The sequence below is a fragment of the Papaver somniferum genome, chromosome 2 (genome assembly GCF_003573695.1).
Source record: "Papaver somniferum cultivar HN1 chromosome 2, ASM357369v1, whole genome shotgun sequence".
Lineage (NCBI taxonomy): Eukaryota > Viridiplantae > Streptophyta > Magnoliopsida > Ranunculales > Papaveraceae > Papaver > Papaver somniferum.
Genome location: NC_039359.1, coordinates 73800497 through 73814623, shown reverse-complemented (window position 1 = coordinate 73814623; position 14127 = coordinate 73800497). Strand labels below are relative to the sequence as shown.

Genomic DNA, 14127 nt, shown 5'->3' with positions numbered 1-14127 from the left:
TCCTAGCCGTCCAAGGTCGCCAAACAACGCATGGTAATCTTTGGCCCAAAACCCCAGTTTTGGCCACGCCAAACCGCGCCAAGGCATGCCATGCCACATGTGCCAATGGCATGCCAACCACCTTGTCGCGCCATACCATGTCGTCCTTCCCCATGCGGCTACCAAAACGAAGGTGTGCGACGATCAACGACCACCCTTCCATCCTAGATGCAAATCCTAGCCGTCCAAGGTCGCCAAACAACGCATGGTAACCTTTGGCCCAAAACCCTAATTTTGGCCACACCAAACCGCGTCAAGGCATGCCATGCCACATGTGCCAATGGCATGCCAACCACCTTGTCGCGCCATACCATCCCGGCCTTCCCTATGCGGCTACCAAAACGAAGGCCTGCAACAATCAACAACCACTTTTTCATCTAAGATGCAGATCTTAACCGTCCAAGGTTACCAGCTAAAAGATGGCAACCTTTGGCCCTAATTTGGTCGCGCCTAAACAAAGCCAAAACCCTAATTTTTGGCCGCGCCTAAACTGGGCCATATTAAAGCCATACTGATCATACTTTCATGCCACTGGCTACCAAACGAAAGGTTGCAATAATCAACGGCTACCTTTCTCTTAAGATGCAAAATCTCGACCGTTGAAGGTCACCACTGAGACGGCAAGTCTCCCAAGCTCAACTTTCCAGACAACATCAACATGCTATATGTTTTCCACGAAAACATTCGAGACATCAACACATGTCACAAACTGGGGGATGCTCATTGGGTATTGGTTTGGCGGTTTACAGCGTGCGGCGTACACTACGCTTGTTATAAGAAAGTGTCATAAGGATGAGGCGGTTAGTAAATACATGGAGTAATGGTGAAACACTTTCTTTTATGGAACATCAATTCCAAGCGTTACCGGTTACCACCTCCTCCTATTTACTCACCCGTTTTCCATTTCTTAATGAGACCAGAGTACGTTTCACTTCGACTTGTATAAATAGGCATTACCTATTTCCACCGAACAACAAGTTCAGGTCAGGAGGATACAACACTCAGAAAACATTTGCTAGCTTTCCATCTGTTAGCTTCCCACTTTCTGATACAAGTCATGAAACAACTACTCTTCCAGAATCAACTATTCTGGTCTCAAAACTTTCTTCGCTTCCCTCCCCAAAACCAACCCTTCTCCTGGAACGGCCATTTCTTGGTTTAGGCCTGATTTGTACAGATTGATCTCTCGAATATAAAGTACTCCCTTGCAGTACATTGTTTAGGGTTTAAATTCGTTTCTCACCCACATACCCGAAATTACCAAAATCAGCAGAAACCGTTTTCACCCTCAAACACCTAACAATTAGCGACAATTTATTGGTCTACTCAAAATTTTGTTAAGTTTATTATCATAATAGAAAAAGATGGATGAATAAAATCTTAAAACTTTAGTAAATATTTGCAGTTCTGCAAATAAAATTTATAATATTTGAATTCAAGAGCATGTGAACAAGTTATCACAAAATGTAAAACTACAGATACCTTAATTATTTATTGCTCAAATCCAAAAATAACCTGCAAAGCTTATGACATAAGAGATACAAAAATGTTAGGGTCTTCATTTACCATCTCCAACAAGGAATTTTACATAAACCCCAAAACTGGCACTTGTGATGTTTGATAAAGCTCAGAAATCAAAATCCCTTACGAATATTTTAAATTCATTACCGTCTACTTTCTATACGTAGAGTAAGAATAATAATATGACATGCCTTCCCTTTAAACATTTTATTTCTAATAATAATCTGCGAGAAAAAACTTTCGGAGAATAAATAAAAAACATACTATGGCTCGGTTCCTGATGAATTATATGCCGACGATTCAACAGACGCATAAGTTTTCTCTAAATATTCTTTTGACTTGATATCAGCTTGGATTCAGTAGTTGTTGGACCTCCCGCTATAGTAGCACACATCATTTTCTAACACCATGAACAAACAATATCAATTTACGCTCTACACGATATGTTATGATCCGGTCTAATATTTTAGTGGGTTGGTTTTGAGAATACTTAAGTTTGAAAAGGATTCTACATCCACGGATTCTTAACTTCAAATATGTCAAAGGACTAAATATGTATTTAAGATATATGGTTCTATAGGGTCAGGCTTTCTAATATTTGCTAAATATTGCGAAATCAGGCCTTTGCTTAAACCACAATTCAAAATTTTCTTTTTCAAGATGACGGACTAAACCATGATCTTGACAAAACAAAGTAAATTTAGCGAGAAAACCTTAATTACTTGTCCCGATTGTGTCTCCAATTATAAAATCAACTAACAATTAAGTATAAGCACGATGCATATGACTATGTAGTAATTTATTATTTTCAGAATTGAAATAACTATGAAACTAACTTATTAAGAGAGTAAAAATAAGGTTAAAGAGGAAGATTTTACCATTTATAAAAATTTTACTATTGCCGAAATTTATAGTCACAATCTGAACAAATAAAAAAAGTTACAAAAACACCCAAATTCATGGAAATTACTCGAGTTACGGTGAAGGTAGGGATCAAATTCATCTTACGCTGAATGAACCCGATCGGCGAAAGCACTATAGTGTACGTATGTTACACCAAAAGAAGACAAAGCCAGATACTAGCTGCAATTCTCAAGAGAGAAAAATGCTTAGCTTAAATGACTACTTCTCGCAATGTGTTCTGTGTGCCTATGCGGTTTTGGAGGTTTTCACTTTTCACATGTCTTCATCTAGACTTTTTGTTGGTTTTTTCCTCATGAATTTCACCTTTAAAATTCTACATCCAAACTCACCATTAGCTTCAATTAAGCTATAGTTAAGAGAAATGAACACCAAAGTGCTTGGCGTTAGGATGCTCAGTTTCACCCCTAGTTAGCAATTCGGTGTACGGAAAACCTTCGGGACGGCATACGTACTTGTGAAAAAGCGGGGGTCTAACAACACCACCCAATATTTCGCTTAGCAATCTGTATGGACTAAATCCTAAATACTTTCTAGAGAATCAACTAGACAGTCAGACTCAATCTAGGTAAAAGTTTCTCAAGGAGTTAATATCTCTCTCTTGTTTTGATTTACTCTAATTGAAATCAGTGAATCTTTAATCAAACACAAGGAATAACTTGGATGGTACCAAAGACCAATATCCAAGGATCAATCATTTAAATCAACAACCAAAGGTTGGATATTCTAATTGATGATCTATAATGCACAACCTGTATTATTTCAATTATAAAGATAAACAATATAATGCGGAAATAGAAATAACACAGACACCAGAATTTTGTTAACGAGGGAACCGCAAATGCAGAAAAACCCCGGGACCTAGTCCAGATTGAACACACACTATATTAAGCCTCTACAGACACTAGCCTACTCCAAGCTAACTTCGAACTGGACTGTAGTTGAACCCCAATCAGTCTCCCACTGATCCAAGGTACAATTGTACTCCCTACGCCTCTGATCCCAGCAGGATACTGCGCACTTGATTCCCTTAGCTGATCTCACCCATAACTAAGAGTTGCTACGACCCAAAGTCGAAGACTTGATAATAAACAAATCTGTATCACACAGGCAAGTCTATCAAAGGATCAATGTTTCTCCCACAGATAAACCCTAAAGGTTTTGTTCCGTCTTTTGATAATAATCAAGGTGAACAGGAACCAATTGATAATACGGTCTTATATTCCCGAAGAAAAGCCTAGAGTTATCAATAACCTCACAACAGTCTTAATCGTATGGTAGCGAAACAAGATGTTGCGGAATCACAAACAATGAGACGAAGATGTTTGTGATTACTTTTTATATCTTGCCTATCGGAGATATCGATCTCAAGTCAATCAATCTGATTGTACTCGTACGATAGAAGATGCAAGATCAGATCACACAACTACGATAAAAGTAGTATCGGTCTTGCTTCACAATCCCAAGTCGTTAACCTGATTTTAGAAGAAGAAAACCAAAGGTTAAAGGAAAACCGACTCAAGTATGCAAACTAGTATCACAAGTGAGGTGTGGGGATTGGTTTTGCACAGATACTAGAGTTCCCCTTATATAGTCTTTCAAATCAGGGTTTGCAATTAAGTTACCTTATTAACAAAGCAATCAATATCCACCGTTAGATGAAAACCTAATTTAGATTCAAGCTAATATTTCTCAACCGTTAGATCGGAAACTTAGCTTGTTACACACACTTGACAATGCACATTTCTATGTTTGTTAACCGTACCCAGACGTATGCACTTGTTGATTCAACAATAGGTAACCAAAAGGTTAGCCATATGAGCATTTCATATCAACCACGTTCTTCTTCACCATAACTAGTTCAAATGACTTCAAATGAACGAGTTAGAGAGTTGTTCAATTACAAGGAAATCTCATGTACTACACAAGACACAATTGAAGCAAAGATGATTTAATTCACTTGAATCGGTTCATGAACTTTTTGGCCACGTTTTGCAAACTTCATTCCTTAGTCTTTTTAAGTTTAAGTTCAGAAATCATCTTCAGATATATAACCTTCTCAAGTTCGTAGACTAGGTTCGCGGACTTAAGTTACCGGGCAGAGTTTACAAACTCCAGCAGAAAATTCTCGGGTATGGGAACTTCGCCGGTTCGTGGACTGGGTTCGCGGAATGAGTTCGCGGACCTAGCTTTACGCAAGTAGTTTGTCAACTCAAGCAGAAATTCTCGGGTTTGAGAACTTCGGCAGTTCGCGGACTTGTCTCACGCCATTCTTCCGGTTTTCTTGATCAACAAAGTTCGCAAACTTTGGTTCAAGGAATAGGACTTACACATAAATGTGTTTCCACAACAATGCTTATGTCCACCATTGGTTATGTAATCTAAACTCACATTTCAATCATTGAAACATTCTTAGAGGACGTTATATAATTGTTACACCATTTCTCGTCAAAGCAATTTTCAAGATGATTGAAACATATCATGACTTTCGTCACATGGTAAAGATAAACTTGTTAAAGCGAAAAGCTTACCAACTCATATTTCGAGATATAAATAGGCGAGGTATACTCGGCTCGAAATACCAAATGTGTATAATCAAAGTCTAAATTTAGCATACGACTTCTTGTCTCAAAGAGTAGGAGATAGAGTAGATAGACTTTTGAGTGATAGATAAGTTCAAGTCTTCACATATCTTTTTGTCGAGAAGTTCCACCTATTCCTTGAGTAGTTCTTCTACTTGTATAATGAATCGCCATGAAGTCCTTGAGCTCAACTACACTTTCTATCCTAGTCCGAGACTTAGCTATAATACTAGAAATCAAGACTTATAGTTTTGATCACTAACATTGATAAACATGCTTGAGATAGCAACGCATGCGAGTTCGACCGAGCAATTCTCTAACAACGTGTATTTCTCGTTTCGACGGAAGATAAATTCGGTCCACTATTCGGTCAACCATTTCTAATTCGGGAATTATTCGGAACGGTATACTACGTGTATAATTCGTTTTATATATGTGAATACGGGAGAGAAAATTCGGCCTATGTATAAAATTAAATTAATAAGTATTCATAGGTTTTATCTAAAAAAAATAACGTTTCAAAAGGAGTCTGTGGAGAACCATAAAAATTCTATGGTTTAAATGGATAATATAGAAAATATATGAACTCTTAATCAAAAATCAACTTGTGAAACTGTGGTTAGGCCAACTGTACAGGGAGCCTGACATCTACTAGTACCGAATAGGTCGGAATTTGGGAAATTCGTACCCGATTAGTACGGGTAAAATATGGATACGGAACTATCCGCGTATAATTCGCCCAATTGCTAACTAGGGTTTCACCATCCACACACGCCCCAATGGGAGCATTCGAACCCCGACGCCCGAAAAAGCTAACACGTTCCGTCTCCTAGAGATTCACGTCAAAAAGAGATCAGAAATCAATGTTATCATTTAGCTGAAATCTATCCATCAAAGAAATTGAACATAAAAACTTCTCTGAAACCAGAGACATGGATTCTCACTTCCATAATCAAAATCACAGATTTCTTAATCCTCTTTATCAATCTCAGCCTTCAATTCCTTACCATCATCATACATCACTAGTCACAGATTCTTCTATTGTCTCCCCTGTGTCAATTCATCATCATCATCCACCTTATGATCCTTCTAGTTACATTCCTCTTCAACATAACAATGTAATAAATTACAATGAAAATAAGAACAGTGATATAAATACTCTGTTTATTTCTGGTCTTCCTGATGATGTTAAAGCTAGAGAGATTCATAACTTGTTTCGAAGAAGACAAGGGTTTGAGTTTTCTCAACTTAAATATACTGGTCGTGGCAATCAGGTATCAAAGATCCCATCTTTTTGTTCATTCTAATTTGGGTTTTTAGAGTTTTTTTAGGGTTTCAAATTGTGATTTTTATGGCTAGTTCTAGAATTTTTTAGTGAACTAGAAAGAGTTTAAGAAACCCATTGCAAATTCAAGGAGGATCCAGGTATGGGGATGTGGGGGCACTTGCCCCACTTTGCAATTGACTCCCAAAGCCTATTTATGCATTAGTAATCTAATTCATGGCTCTTTGTTGTTTTTCCCCCCTGCAATTGTAATGTTATCGAATTCATGGCATTGATTTGAAGTAGGGAGAATTTTAGTGGTGCAATAGTGAATTTACAACAGTAATGATCTTTCTTGGTGGTGGGGGTGTAGTATCTGTCGTAATGAACATAATGGTAGGGGTGTCTGGCTTTAAAGTTGCAGTGTTGGCTCTTCAAGGCAACAACTTTCCGTGGTTATCGTTTTTAGATGGGAAGGAATTGGGAGAAGTGGTTTGGTTATTAATTGGGAAATGGTGTTTAGAGAGGTTAACTTATCTGCTGATAAGCTAGCGAGTAGAGTGTCTTTCATGGAGTTTGTTGTGTTAGGTGGGGACCTATTTTGGAAAGCATCATTTGCTTTTGTTCACTCGAACGGCATCATAGTGGATGTTATAGATTATGTTAGTGTGGCGTTTTACGGTTTGATTGTTTTCAGTTTTGCTGTGATATAGAGTAGTTATTACCAGCTATTTTGACGATATCTCTGGCTTTCTTTTTCTCGTTTTTGTGTGTGGGGGTATGGATGTTCTTTCATTTTCTCTATTCGTTACAAAAAAACGCCAACCATGTTTACATATTCACGGAGTTTGATTCATTTTGCAGGTTGTAGCATTTGCCACATTCCTTAATCACCACACAGCAATGGCAGCAATGAATTCATTAAATGTAAGATTTGGTTTTTATTTGTTACAGCCTACAGGTTATCTGTTTTTAAAAAAGTCCAAATTTTTAGGTTTTTGAAGAAAATTTGGCAATCTGCATATCGGGAATACAGTGATTTCAATATGCGGCATGTAAGTTTTTGGTTGTGTCCCGATTTTGATGCTTAAATATGATTTTCAGGGTGCAACATTTGACCCCCAATCAGGGGCTTGTCTGCATATTGAGCTGGCCAGATCAAATTCGCGGACAAAACGTGTGCGAGAAGGCAAGTATAACAAATTATGCAATATTAACTTTTGGTTAATGTTATGTGCAATTTTCAATCAGGGAATATTATGTTGGCTAGATAATGATGTCGTCGATTGATACTATTTATTGCAGGAGCTGGGGGATACCTTGTAATTGACAAGAGAGGGAAACTTTCAGCAGATGAGAAAGAAACCTCAAGCAATGACGGTAATGATACAGAATATCTTATATTTCATTGTAAAAAAGAACCATGGAGTTTTCTCCTTGGTAGTACCTTACACACCACCTACTGAAAGATCTATTGCTATCTTCGACAGGTAGGGAAAACTTAAGTTTCACATATAGAGACATGTTCACCAGAATTATGTCTAATTGTCTATCATAATAGTAAAGTTCGATATTCGCTGTAACTTAGGTTTCACATGTAGAGACACATTCACCAGAATTTGATTTTATGGCTCACTTGCACATGTTTTGGCACATTTTTGCACGTTCAGGAGATGATGGATTTGATGAACCATCTGGCAATGATAATTCTGATTCCAGCAACAAGGATGGTTTAACAACCGCACAGAGGTTCAATGCACTCAGAAGCACTTACACTACTAAATTAGTTGATACAATGGTATTTTTTATCAGGAAGAAGGGAAATCTTTTATTGGGGCACTATGTTTCAGATGCACAAGCTCTTTCTTTTTCTTTCGTGAAGTTGGTATTCTTACAAATGCTGACATCGTCTTATATCTTCCAGCGCCGATACCACAATTCACGGTGATGATACTGGAGCTCCAGCGAATGTAAGTAAGGGTTTAGTTTTTTCTTTGCTTTGACTAGCAATAAGCAGTATCTGTACAACGAATCATTAAATCAATATGAAATAATGTTCAAGGTATAAGTAACATACCCTTCTACCTTATATCCTTGATTTTGGGACCTGCATAATATTTTGAAATCTGGTTCTGAGAATACATGTTGTCCTCTTGGTTATTTCCTGGATTGCATTTTGTGAGAAGTGATATTTACTTGTTATGCAATTACTATTCTATAGGAGCAGTCAGAAAACACAGCAAAAGGGGAGCTCCAGCCGTGTTCGACATTGTTTATTGCTAATCTGGGTCCAAATTGCGCAGAAGATGAACTGAGGCAGGCTCTGTCCCCGTAAGTTGCACTAAAATAGTGTCTATATTTTCTTCGCTGGCACTTAATCTATTAGTTTCACTATTTCACTTGTCCTTCTATTGAACTCGCAAGTCGCAATTCATTTTTGGTACAGATATCCTGGATTCAAAATTGTTAAGATGCGTGCTAAACGTGGAATGCCTGTTGCATTTGCTGATTTTGAGGTAAATAGGCTTCCTTTGTGAGCAATTGTTTTTCCAGTTAAGAAGCTGGGAACCCTCCCAGAATAACCTTGTTGGGAGCTAGCTACGGTTTCTCGTGCTAACTTAAAGGCATTAAGGTTTCTGAATGACATGGCTGAGATAAAAAGTGGTGTTCGATCCGAATGTATTTTGACTAGGACTTGATTTCAGAAAGCTTAGAGCACTGTTCAAACTAAACAACATGACTCCTGTGACATGAACCGTTTTTTTCTTATGTTTATAGGAGGTTGAACAAGCCAACGAAGCCATGCAAAGTCTCCAAGGAACCACACTGCCATCATCTGATCGTGGTGGCTTGCACTTAGAGTATCCTTCCATTATTATTTTTATGGATTCAAATTTCTTTCTTTCTTTTCTTCTCCACGCATTGGTTTTTCTTGGTTACTTTTTTTTTTCACTTGGATTACTATGTTAGACTCATAATATCTTCTTCATAAATGCTATGGTTGAATTCAAGATTGAAAGCCTGTGTTCTTCTTGACTGATTTGCTCAGATATGCGAGGTCTAAAATGAGGAAACCATAGAAGTCGAGGCAGAGTGGATATGGAATTTGACAGGCATGATCCTATCAATCTACTTGACTTATCAGCCTACCCATCCATTAGAGATTTATCCTTACCAGGTCAGCATTGTTTTGGATCTTAAAGAATTTGATCTGATACCTGAGTCTCAAAACAGTAGAGCGCAACATCTTGATGATGAAAAACTGCTTTAGTGGGTCACATGTTTATGAAAGATGTTTTGACTCTTTGCTTCGTTTTCTAAACTCTATTTATCTATAGTATTCCAGTTCATACACCAAAGTAGCTTATAATCAAATCTTTTCACTTTCTGATTTGCGTATATGAAACTGTTTTCTCTCCGAAACTTGAATATATAAATGCAAAACTGATATCCGATTTACCATTTTCCCTTTATCACCTTTGGAAGTCCATCAGTACAGAAATGTGGACTAAAGTCTTCTTTTAAGGACTCACCAGTACAGAAATGTGGTAGTCATCTGAACAGCTTCTCAGCCAAACATATGAAAAAATTGCTTTTGCATGCCAACTTACTTGCATCAGCACCATTTACTCCCTCTCCATGCTTGAACCTCTTTGGCAGTTGTGTGTTTGTTACATTCAATGTGATTTCTCCCCTCTCAGTTACATATTGTTAGTCCTATTTTACGTGTTCTGCGGAGAGCCAGTGTTCGCTCCCCATTCATTTCATAATCATAAAAACCCATAACTAAGCAACAACTTGAAGATTCAGCAGAAACAACTTGTTCCACCTGTCATCTGAAGTGTACAAGTAAATGGGCTGGTAGTATAATGTAAACCATGTGGTGGTGTCATATCATGCAGTCTTAGACCAAATTTAGATCTGTTTTATTCAAATAATTCCCTAAGGAAATATGTTACAAGACGGAGACACCGTACATGGATACCTTGAATTTACTTATTTCTATTGGTGCAGCAGCTGAACATTTGCCCAGCAACCAACTGTTCTGGCCATTAAGGCTTTCAGATCCAACCACTGTATATTCTGCATTATATGCGCTCCTTCAGTTCTGCAATTCTCTGTCGCCACATCTCATTAAATTGAATCATGGAAACAAGACACGCTTACTGGCACAGCAAAACTACTGGTAGAGTCAGTAGATCTTAATTCTGACAATTTCTCTTGAGACCCATTCCCCTTCTTGTAATATGACGCGAGGTTAATTGGCAAAGAGCGCGCCACATGTGGAATGTTTTTAATGCCGCTACTCCTACCCCCATTATCCTAGAGTATTCATTCACGTTTGGCGTTTGGTTTTGGTATTGGTTTGGCAGTAATACACAGTATGGGCCTTGCAGCTCCAATTAAACACTGCAATTCCAAACAATAAAAACCTCACACATGCTAAGCACAGAAGGTTTGATAAATACAATTGATCAGTGATATATACCCATGACTCATGTGACTCATTTGGCCTAAATCATATCAGAAAATCAATAGATGAGTTGACTCGAGGTTTATTAATAAATAATGCAGCAACAATGGGAAATGAAGCTGTTCAAACAGCGATGGGTTCCTACTCATACCAGCAAAGGTCATGGTTCGGTTAACCAAAAATGGAAATTATCTTGAAATGTGTGCAAATGCACACTCAATGGTATTTAAACAAAAAAAAGTAGGCTCTTAGCAAAAAACTCATGGCAGTGGAAACATGAATAAGGAGTGACTGAATACAGACATACTATTATTATAGCTAAGTTAAAGAAACACAGTAAAAATGACAATAACTCATAACCACCAACCTACCATATATTGGATTTGACTTCATTAACTATTTTCTTCAAGCTTACTCACACTCTTATATAGCATTGAGTACAAGAAAGAAAGAAAGAAGGAGAGGAAGAAAGTTTTGTTATACCAAAAGGAAGGAGCACAAAAAAGATGGAGTTTCAACTTCTTTTTTGTTGTACGGTTTGCTTTGTAGTTATGGTTTATGGTCACAATGGACGAGGTGATTATGCTGATCATAGGTTAGTACCAGCTATGTATATCTTTGGAGATTCGTTAACTGATAATGGTAACAACAACTACATACCAGCTATTGCAAGGTCTAATTATTTTCCTTATGGAATCGACTTCGGCTATCCATCCGGTCGATTTTGCAACGGTCTTACCGTTGTCGATTATGGCGGTAATTTTACTACTATTTACTACTTTCTTTTTTTTTTTTGTATACTTTTCAGTTTTACTGTCGAATAGTCCTTGGTTAAAATCCATGGTCAGCAGTTTCATAGTTAAGATTGGCCTTAGTTAAATTTGGTTCTACACACTCTTCAACTTTTGTGTAATTAGTTTCGTTTTGCTTTTTCTTATGTTGCATAGCACGGATGCTTGGGTTACCACTCATACCACCGTATCTAAGTTTGGCGTCAAAAGGAACAAATATAGGCTTAGAAGGATTTAATTACGCATCAGCTGCAGCAGGAATACTCGACGAAACTGGAGGAAACTATGTAATTTGGCTACACACACCCTCATATTCATAAACTGTTTTTAGATAATGGTTAAGGGGTTTGAGTGGTTTTGGTGTTCTTTTGCAGGCAGCTAGAGTATCAATGAACGCACAACTATTGATGTTTGAAAAGACCATAAAATTGCAATTACCAAGTAAATTCAAGAGCCAAGAAGACCTCTCAGAATATTTGTCTAAATCAATGTACTACATCGCAATGGGTAGTAATGACTACATAAACAACTATCTCATGCCGACTCTGTATCCCAGTAGTAAACTCCTCACACCTGAAGGCTTTGCTGATTATCTCATTTCCACCTTATCCAATCAACTTGTGGTAATTTTCATTCACTTCTTCTTATTCTTCAATTATCAGTATTTTAAAGTAGCCTAATTTAGCATTAAGTACGTATTATGTTCTTACAACTGAATTAGAGTGAGGCACATAAGCCTCACGTATAGATTAGCTAGTTTTCATGGGTTACCTACAAACCTTATGATATAACCTAAACAATACCTCCTACCTGAAAAGTTATTGCCACATTCCATAAATATATATATAATCTTTTCCAGTAAACTAAATCTGGAGGGTGATGGGAACGAGAGACTGAATTTACGGCTCCGCCGTTGGACTTGGAGAGAGTTTGTAGAATGCCTACCCTAGAAGCTAGCCTTATCCTACAAATTAAATGGAGAGAGTTCAATGACTTATAGGGTATGTTATTGTATTATACTTATTTATTTTGATATGGGTAGATCATGCATGTGTCAGCTCATTTACATTTTCGGTCAAGACCCAAGGGAATGCCTATTGCATTTATATCCATCCCCTCTTGCACACGAAAATGCTGAGAAAGTTGTTTGTTTTTGTTACAATTCATTACTAAATTTAGCTGAGGGATGGTTTTTTTACTCTTCATTTATGTCCATTGCATTCCACAGACCACACTTAGTAAAATAGTTAGGTATGTTAATCACATACCAAAATGATCCCCCACGCACGCATTGATTGGTAGGTCTGGTCACACCATGTATTCGTATACGACACCATTAGTCTAAAAAAACGTCTCACTTTCATGTGCATGGGTTGCAGAGATTGTACAATCTGGGGGCGAGAAAGATGGTGCTGGTTGCAATAGGGCCACTAGGGTGCATACCTAGTCAGTTAAGCATGGTTAGCGGCGAGCATGGTTGCATAGAGCACGTCAATTACTTGGTCAGGGTGTTCAACAGTCGACTCTTGCAGCTTTCGAAAACACTCACCTCAAACTTACCCGGCGCAACTCTAGTCTTCCAAGATGTTTACAAGGCCGTTAACGATATGGTTCAAAACCCCAACCAATTTGGTTAGTAGAAACGCAAACCTTAAACTACAAAGTTTTGAGTTTGACTGAGACTGATATTACGTACTTACAGTCTTCTTGTGTTTGTGATGTTGCGATTGTTATTTGATAGGGTTAACAGTGGTAAACCATGCTTGCTGTGGCAATGGGAGGTATGGTGGTGCAGTTACTTGCTTGCCTTTGGAGAAGCCATGTCCAAACAGGAACAAATATGTCTTCTGGGATGCTTTCCACCCAACCCAATTCGTCAACCAAGTGATAGCAAACAGAAGCTTTAGGGCTGAAGCTTCGGTTGATTGCTATCCCATAAGCGTCGGACAACTCGCAAGATTATAAGAAAAAGTCATATAATGTACGCAAAAAAAATCAAAAAGAAAAAGAAACAAAGCTCAAACGTATAAGTGAAAACGAAGATTAAATTTGTTAGTGATGCATGTTGGTTAAACTTCAACATAGAAGTCACTAACAAGCTGGTTAGGACAAGATTAGGAAATTGATGTAATCCTAAGGGAATTAGAAGTCATCTAGTTCTAAGAAAAGGAAAGACATGTAATAGGGTAATATGACTAGGAAAAGGAATTCATAGTTCTATATATATATGATCACCAAAGTTGTGGTTGATCATATGAGCAAGATTAGAGCTTGTGTTTAGTTTTGAGAGATTTTCTAAACATCAATAAAGAGAGTTGTCTTTATATAAGCTAAGTTTCATCTTGCAGTTGCCATTAATTGTTATCAGAGCTTGTTTCTGAGCCATGGAAAACGAAACTACCATTGTGGGTGCAAAACAGTTCACGCCACCATCAATACAAGTTCCAATCCTCAACGCCACAAACTACACAGTATGGGCCATGAGAATGAAGGTACTGATGAAAATCTACAAAGTTTGGGAAACAATTGATCCTA

At 37.7% G+C, this 14127-nt stretch overlaps 2 protein-coding genes across 3 annotated transcripts; both read left to right on the top strand.

Moving 5' to 3' along the window:
* Positions 1-5902: 5902 nt before the first annotated feature.
* On the top strand, positions 5903-9724 carry LOC113348038 (U2 small nuclear ribonucleoprotein B''-like). Of its 2 annotated transcripts, none has more exons than XM_026591729.1 (10): positions 5903-6337; positions 7192-7254; positions 7432-7516; positions 7633-7707; positions 7998-8076; positions 8252-8297; positions 8555-8658; positions 8774-8843; positions 9106-9188; positions 9377-9724. In XM_026591729.1, exons 1-10 carry the CDS (start codon positions 5996-5998, stop codon positions 9405-9407), a joined length of 978 nt encoding a protein of 325 aa, XP_026447514.1. In that variant the 5' UTR covers positions 5903-5995; the 3' UTR covers positions 9408-9724. The 2 variants fall into 2 exon arrangements, with proteins under 2 accessions (XP_026447514.1, XP_026447513.1); XM_026591728.1 differs by having other exon boundaries at positions 5907-6337; positions 8549-8658.
* Positions 9725-11199: 1475 nt separating this feature from the next.
* Positions 11200-13740, top strand: LOC113353534 (GDSL esterase/lipase 7-like). The gene is made up of 5 exons (XM_026597105.1): positions 11200-11557; positions 11749-11879; positions 11967-12215; positions 12972-13224; positions 13334-13740. Exons 1-5 carry the CDS (start codon positions 11308-11310, stop codon positions 13555-13557), a joined length of 1107 nt encoding a protein of 368 aa, XP_026452890.1. The 5' UTR covers positions 11200-11307; the 3' UTR covers positions 13558-13740.
* The last annotated feature ends 387 nt before the right edge of the window (positions 13741-14127 follow it).

Bases quoted from the DNA above. Each gene is read 5' to 3' on its own strand.
- LOC113348038 (XM_026591728.1), top strand. From the start codon at position 5,996: ATGGATTCTCACTTCCATAATCAAAATCACAGATTTCTTAATCCTCTT. The intron at 7,255-7,431 runs GTAAGATTTGGT...TATGATTTTCAG, and splicing joins CAGCAATGAATTCATTAAAT to GGTGCAACATTTGACCCCCA. The intron at 7,708-7,997 runs GTAATGATACAG...TTGCACGTTCAG, and splicing joins AGAAACCTCAAGCAATGACG to GAGATGATGGATTTGATGAA.
- LOC113353534 (XM_026597105.1), top strand. From the start codon at position 11,308: ATGGAGTTTCAACTTCTTTTTTGTTGTACGGTTTGCTTTGTAGTTATG. The intron at 11,558-11,748 runs GTAATTTTACTA...TATGTTGCATAG, and splicing joins TACCGTTGTCGATTATGGCG to CACGGATGCTTGGGTTACCA. The intron at 13,225-13,333 runs GTTAGTAGAAAC...GTTATTTGATAG, and splicing joins TCAAAACCCCAACCAATTTG to GGTTAACAGTGGTAAACCAT.